At 47.7% G+C, this 7,462-nt stretch overlaps 1 protein-coding gene across 1 annotated transcript; it reads right to left on the bottom strand.

Moving 5' to 3' along the window:
* Positions 1–420: 420 nt before the first annotated feature.
* On the bottom strand, positions 421–6,893 carry LOC135910955 (shematrin-like protein 1). The gene is made up of 3 exons (XM_065443026.1): positions 6,782–6,893; positions 1,361–2,468; positions 421–536 (listed from the first exon to the last, which is right to left on the bottom strand). Coding segments are annotated over exons 1-3 (1,119 nt in total). The 5' UTR covers positions 6,791–6,893; the 3' UTR covers positions 421–534.
* Between the last annotated feature and the right edge of the window lie 569 nt (positions 6,894–7,462).

The raw sequence follows: 7,462 nt of genomic DNA, 5'->3' as shown, positions 1-7,462 counted from the left end.
GGAGGTTTGTATTATAGAAATGTGTGACAATGTGGGACCTTGCCAATCGGCAACGTACTCAATCTCGGTGATAATAATAATAATATTTGGGGTTTTACGTGCCAAAACCGCTTTCTGATTATGAGGAACGCCGTAGTGGAGGACTCCGGAAATTTTGACCACCTGGGGCTCTTTAACGTGCACCTAAATCTAAGCACACGGGTGTTTTCGCATTTCGCCCCCATCGAAATGCGGCCGCCGTAGCCGGGATTCAATCCCGCGACCTCGTGCTCAGCAGCCCAACACCATAGCCACTGAACAACCACGGTGGGGGATCTCGGTGATAGGGTGGTGCTCGACTGGTAGATAACTCTATTGTTCGCCATAACGAATGAACATGCATAGTGAAGCACGGCTAAAAATTGTTCGGAAACAAGAATATTAGAGATTTTCTGAAATCTTTATTCAAGATTTCAAAACAACGAGGGCAGTAAAATGTCGATTCCATAGAAGTAATGGGGGGATGTTCATGCCGATTCTTCCGTGATGAATAATTTCTGAAAAATAAAGATTACAATGGTATCACTTTCATGCCACAACCCGTTAGGGACGAAACAATGAAAATGAATTGGTTGCACTTTTGATGAAAACCAAGTATCTTAACATATTCCTGTTTCTATCTGTAGATACTGTATCTGTAACAATACAGAACTGCGAAATCTGAACAACGTTGTTTTTTTTTTTTCGCCAATCAAGAGTAGGCAGGAAGGTTTTTGTGTTGCCGATATTATTCGCTCGCATTTCCCGTAAAGCGACCTTTAGCTGTCTTTGTATTTTTCAGTCGCAGAAGCTCTCGAAATGAAAAGAAAATGTCTACATCACAACACGTACTTTTGCAGGCAGATGAAATTGCTGTAGTCTTTATGTAGTATTCCCGACCCAACAAAAAAGTTTGCTGTGAGTGTAGCTCCGAAGCAAGAAAATCTGATGTATTTTACGAAATACATGAATTGCAGCTTAGTAAGCAAAAAATCACACCGTGCGGTGTATTGTAAAATAGTACTGTCTGGGAAGTATTCTCACTTCTTTAACGCTCTAGCTGCTTTCTTTTATTCTGCAAGGACTGGCTACGTCTGTGTCAGTGAACTGCACAGGTGGGTAAAAAGGTGAGAAAGCCACCAACGAAAAGTCATCTGCTACAAATCTGTGTCATTGAACATTGACAGAATAAAAAAAAAACTGCACGTGCACCACACTACTGTGAACAGTGAACCTTACTGTACATAGCGGGGCTCCTCACTGCATAAATGGGATGAATCTTTCGCGTTTAGGGCATTTGGCAAGTGCAGGCCCACTACCATTTTGTGGTGGGGGTACTTACACTTCTTCTTGTGGAGAAGGTTGGAGTAGTGGTAGGGAGTACCCAGGCCGTAACCGTAGTTCAGGCCATAGCTGCCGAGGCCATAGCCGTAGTCGTAGTGGCCGGCACCGTAGCCGAGGGATCCAACTCCGTAACCGTATACAGGGGCAGCGTGAGACACACCGTAAGAGGCGACGGCAGGAGCGGCATGAGCCAGGCCGACTCCGTAGGAGGCAACTGCTGGAGCAGCGTGAGCGACGCCAACGCCGTAAGAAGCGACGGCTGGGGCAGCGTGAGCAAGACCAACGCCGTACGAGGCGACGGCTGGGGCGGCGTGAGTTAGGCCAACGCCGTAGGAGGCGACGGCTGGGGCGTGGTGGACCGCGGTGTAAGCGGGGGCAGCGTGGGCGAGACCTACGCCGTACGAAGCAACGGCTGGAGCGTGGTGGACCGCAGTGACGGCTGGGGCAGCAGCGACACCGTAGGAAGCGACGGATGGGGCCACGCCGTAGGACGCGTAGCGGGTGACAGCCGGAGCAGCGTGGACTGCGGTTACAGCTGGAGCAGTGCGATAGGCAGACACGGTACGGGTCACGGCAGGAGCAGCGGCAACGGTGTGGCCGAGCGCGCTGTAGCCGTAGCCAAGGCCACCGTAACCGTAGCCGAGACCGCCGTAGCTGGCACCGCCGTAGCCAAGACCGTAGCCAGTGAGCCCGGAGTAGCCGTAGCCGTGACCCAGGCCGTAGCGGGTGACAGCCGGAGCGGAGGCGTAAGTGGCGTACGACGGCGCAGCGTGGACTGCGGTCACCGCTGGAGCAGCGTGATAGGCAGACACGGTACGGGTCACGGCAGGAGCTGCGGCAACGGTGCGGCCGAGCGTGCTGTAGCCGTAGCCAAGGCCACCGTAACCGTAGCCGAGACCGCCGTAGCTGACACCGCCATAGCCAAGACCGGAGCCAGTGAGCCCGGAGTAGCCGTAGCCGTGACCCAGGCCATAGCCACCGTAGCCGCCCAATCCAGTGGCATATTGTCCATAGCCGTATCCGAGGGCGGCGTTCCTGAGCAAGGAGCCACGGACATAGCCGGCGGCGGCGCTGGAGACCAGGGCCAAGAGCAGGCAGGCATGAAGCTGCGAAACGAGCCCATTATTACCTCATGAAGCATGTCTTGAAGCAGGTTTGTAATATTTTGTGAAGGCCAAAGGCGACATGTGTGGTGCATTGGAAACGAAAAGTCGTTCATTCCCTGATGACAGGGACAGCAAAGCGATTCACATAGCTGCCTCACTAAGCGTCTTGGTAGAGAAGTTTATGTCAGGCGCAGAACATTAAGAAAAACGCCATACCGACAAACTATAGGCCCTGTTCAATATATTGCATGCTATCTGCTCACGAAGTATGGTGTTCCTTTTGGAACTAGAGCAATATATCAGTTTTAATAATGCTGTCAAAACAGTAAGTATTATTTTCGAGAGTAAATTGTTTATTAATGTTCCCTTATATTTTATCTCTCCTGAGACACACGCATACCAATTGTCGTCGACTGTCTCATCGGCACTGCTTGCAACATGCCAATGTATTGCACGAAAAAACTTATCGTAGACAGAGCAATAAATGCGGCCAGTTGGTTCATTTTCATTTATTTTAAGAACACGGCGATTTAAAAGCACTACACGATAAACAAGACGGAAGCTCAAGTTGACAGAAACATAATTAGGCGCTTTCTCCTGTCTACTTGTGATACTGTTTTGTTTCTTCGTGTACTGATTTTAAATCGGCGTGTTCTTAAAATAAATTGGAACTCATCGCTTTGTTCGAAACTTGCCTGCCGCAAAAGTGATGTTTGTTGATCATGTAATGTACAGTTTTCTGCGCTAATGAGTGCAAAAACTATGAACTGGCTGGACTTTTTGAGTCATGTATTTTCTGACTTATATGCCTAACTACTACATCTACATAGGACAAGTTGTTCACCTTACACCGAAAAAAAAAGAATCTGTGAAATGTTATGCGTCCCCCATTCTAATTTAAGACGCAGCAAGGAATGCGGTTCCTGCAAGAATTGCGTGTATACGAACATTGCTGTTGGTTCAAACTTTGCCGTAAAGCCTGTAGTTTCTGGGGATGGTCAAATAATTTTTTTATTCTATTATCGATTAATCATTCATCATTTTGCCCTTTAATCGACTAATCGCTTTCGATGCAGGTTTTATATCAGTTAATTCGTTAATAGAAATTTTTGCTGGGCACTTTTAAAAAGGTTGAAACAAAGTTACGTAATACCAGCAATTGGGTACTTGTTTTCGTTATTCAAAATCAAAGAAGTCGGATTTAATTGGCTTGTGCTTGCTCCTATACGTGCCGCAGGGCTCAACGAAGGCTGTCAGGGCACTGTACCAGTCTAAACATTTTTAAATGCAAACTGAGGTATAGAAAAGTACTGCGCTTGCTTTATCGGCTTTTGGCATATATACATTGCACTTGGGAGCATGAAATGAGCACTGCCACATACGCACACAAAAGTACAATTCATTTAAGTCTGACATCCTTGGCTTTGTGATTTCTGAATGCGCTTTTTTATTACTATTCATTTGCGAGCAGGTGTATGAAGATGTATCTACCAGCTGCTCCGAAGTTCGAAGTACACTACTGGTTTAGTTTTACAAGCTCTAACGGAGCGATACTGCACCATCGCCATTCGTATCCTACCAGAGTTGAATCACTACTATACTACCGACGCCGTTACTGTTCCTTCTGTAAGTGACTGAGTTAATTTGTCCTACGCCTAATTGAGAAGCAGGGCTATGTACACGTAGTCTGTAAAGGGTATGGCGCACAGTTACTCCACAGATAGGGTGACGTTCACGATTTTGTACACTTTACGCGTACACTTTACGCGAATGTAACGTTGACGACTTCGGTGTGCATCGATAGTACACTGGCGTGCAAACGCAAATCGAAATGAGAGATAGAGAGACAACACATAGTCTACAGGACACTCTCTTTGTGTCAAAGCAAGCGCGCTGAGATAACAAATTGTTATAGGCTGTTCCTTTTCGCATTTCTTTGACTTCGTCAACATAGTGCAGCTACCACCGAAGCCATTAAAGGTGGGGGAAATAGAACGGAAGGAGGTTTAAGCCGTCTTCGCACTCAGCAGGGGATCGCCGCAGACACTGAATCCCTACGGTGCGCGCAGATGAGTCAATTAAGCAAAGTGTAATGTTCCTGCTATGCGACAGCGAAGCCGCGACAACAAACAGTATCTTCACATTTCGAGGCTTGTTATACCTTTACACCACGCATTCCACTTCACGAGTTATTTCATTTTGTCTGCATTCGTTGCAATGGAATACAGAGTACGTTCCCTCCCAACCAATTGTGTAGGCTGAGTTGCGGATGAGTTGGGATGCTGACCGCAAGATTCTCGCGCTTGACTGTTGGCAGCAAAAATTTGCATGACAGGATTGTTATTCAGAAGTTTTCACCTAGCTCAGGCGGAGGAGGAAGAGGAAAGCAAGAGAAAAAGGCAGGGATGTTAATTAGAAATGCGTCTGGTTGGCTACCCTACTCTTGGCGACGGGAAAGAGGGAATCAAAAGATGAGATAGAGAGAGGAGGGGAGGAGGCGGAAGAAAAACGCGGTGAACTCGCGAACTCATGCGGAGGTTCTGACCAAGTCAAAGGCCTTAACATAGTCCAGTCACCGAGCTGGGTAAAAGTATAGAATCCCTTTGAGTACGTACAATAAAAGATTGAAGCACTCTCTGTCATAACTACGTTATTCTATGAGAAGTGTCGCAGTTTAGTACGTGAGCAAAATGTTCAGAGTACTTTCCAAGTCACAGGAAATAAATGGCGACATGTGATAAGGCAGAAGCATTCCTTATGCGTATAAAATGCGCGATGCCCTTTTCAGGTACACTTTCTTTACATTCTGTAATCCGGTTTTTAGTTTTACAGAGCCTGGCCGGTTTCCTTCAAGCATTCCCTTTAACACACTTGCACGCATTAGCACTTCCGTACAAAAAAAGAAAAAAATATTAAATGCCTCTTTCCACGCTTTCCTCCTCTTCAGCATTATAGTTAAAAATACAGCCCCCGTGCTTCCGATAATTGCATTTAAAGCGAATGCGTTGGGCTCAGGAACGCGATAAACCAATTCCTTATGATGAACTGAATGGTGATATTTTATTCTAAGCAAAATGCACTGCCTGGAGTCGAATTGCGCTTTTATCACTTTGTTTCTCAAAGGAAGAAACGTTTTGTGAGCGAAGTCACGCTCCCACTCAAATGGCACCACTGTTCAGGTGGCCAGGTTGGCTAGGAATCAATCTTGATTATTAAGGCGCGGTCATCAAAAAAAAAGAAAAATGAAGCCGCGAACCGTTCCCGTACCACTAACCCACGCTCTCGTCTTGGCGCGTTATACTGTCGGCGAGCCAATACGTCTCCTTCAAATGCTTTCGCATCTTCACAGCCTTGTGCTTGGAATACGATGAACGGTTTATTCAATGTAATGCGAGGGCTAAATTTAGAACCGAGTCGGCAAATAAACCCTCGTTTTATGACCGCGTCGCGTCGACGCCTCGCAGACTGTTTCGGATTTCTCTTTCCTTCTCAGCTATTTTTTTTTGGGGGGGGGGGGGGGAAACCTCACACTGGCTGGTACGGAGCCGCATCGCTAAAGCCGTGACCTCGCTTTGCAGGCGATCTCGCTATGTCGAGAACCGGAACGTCGGAGAGTTAATCCAATGTTGTTTGCTGTCGTATCGTCCCTTCAAGGACTTCCAGCGGGTGCGCTGAGGCGGCGGATATGCGTGCACGAGGATTAGCTAAACACATAACCTGCTTCGTGGGAAGAAAAAAAAAAAAACACAGAGCAAACTACGATATCCTCGCTAAGGTGCGCCAGTTGTTCTGCGAGTACGGGAATGCACGCACTGCGGGCATCAATTCCAAAGCGTAGGTTTAAGCGCCTAGAACGGTGGCAGTTTGGGCTTGTTCGTATTCACCAGCATAATAAGAGCAAAGTCGGAAATAGTTGAGCGCCGATCGCTTTAGTTTATGAGGTATATTGCGATCACGCAACACGTTCAACGTCGGTTAACGCCACGTAGGCTGCCTTCGACATATAGTTCCCAGCGCCTTGAAGCTTCTGTCGTGCTGCCAGATGCGTTCGCTCAAGACAATGCACGCGATGCATGATATTCTTTTGCTCTTGCTTTCTTTCTTTTCGCCATGACAAAATGGTTGTAAATATTGCGCATAGCTTTAACTTCCGTTTGTTCATCTCCTTCAAAACCAGTTGTGCTATACTTGCAAGTCCCAAATTCATTATTTTGTGAACAGGCAAAATCTAACTCAGCGCACGGCCAGCATTCGATATCTCACGCCGGTGGCGAAAAGAGAAGCTAGCCATTAGTGGTGGGAACAACACTTACTCCAGTCATGGTTGTAGTGTCCTGCGTTCCGGGTTCGAGTATGAAGAGTACACTGCTCGACTAACGGTTGCGGCGCCGTCCTCTTATACATAAAGGAGAGTGAGCGTGGTCGTAGCTTCCGCGGAGAGGGTCGCCAAAAGAGCGTGAGAAGAAGCGATCACGTCTGATCACGTATCAGCCTTTGCTTTATGGTTGCTTCGGTCATTACGACTCGTCTTCATGTTCCTGATCTCTAAATGCGATGAAAATTAAGTCGGCTTGGTGAATGGTGAAGAAAAAAAGAAGAGAGGCTGATTTTATTCTGGCCAAGCGACTGCCAAGCTGGCTGGCTGGCTGGCTGCAGGGATTAGTTGGTTACTCGTTGCAGTCATTATGTAAGCATAAGCGACCGTGCGTCGCGGAGATGCACGGTGCCGGGCACGCGCTCGCTCACGCAGTTTTGTCGCGCGATAGCGACGGCGCATCTCAGTCTATTCAAGCTGCGACGCCAGCCAGAGGAGGCAGCTGTCTATAGGCTGAGATGGAAGGGCCCACTGCGTGTCACTGGAGTGGAGGTACTCAAGTCATCGCGGCTGCAGCACACGTATATGCTTGCTCAATTTTCCTGCCACGCCTGAGACGTCCCCGGGCATCACGCAATCGAATTTCGATGATTTGGCAGAGGTGCACTTTTCGCACTGA

Source organism: Dermacentor albipictus, chromosome 2 (assembly GCF_038994185.2).
Source record: "Dermacentor albipictus isolate Rhodes 1998 colony chromosome 2, USDA_Dalb.pri_finalv2, whole genome shotgun sequence".
NCBI lineage: Eukaryota > Metazoa > Arthropoda > Arachnida > Ixodida > Ixodidae > Dermacentor > Dermacentor albipictus.
This window is presented reverse-complemented; position numbering and strand designations above follow the sequence as displayed.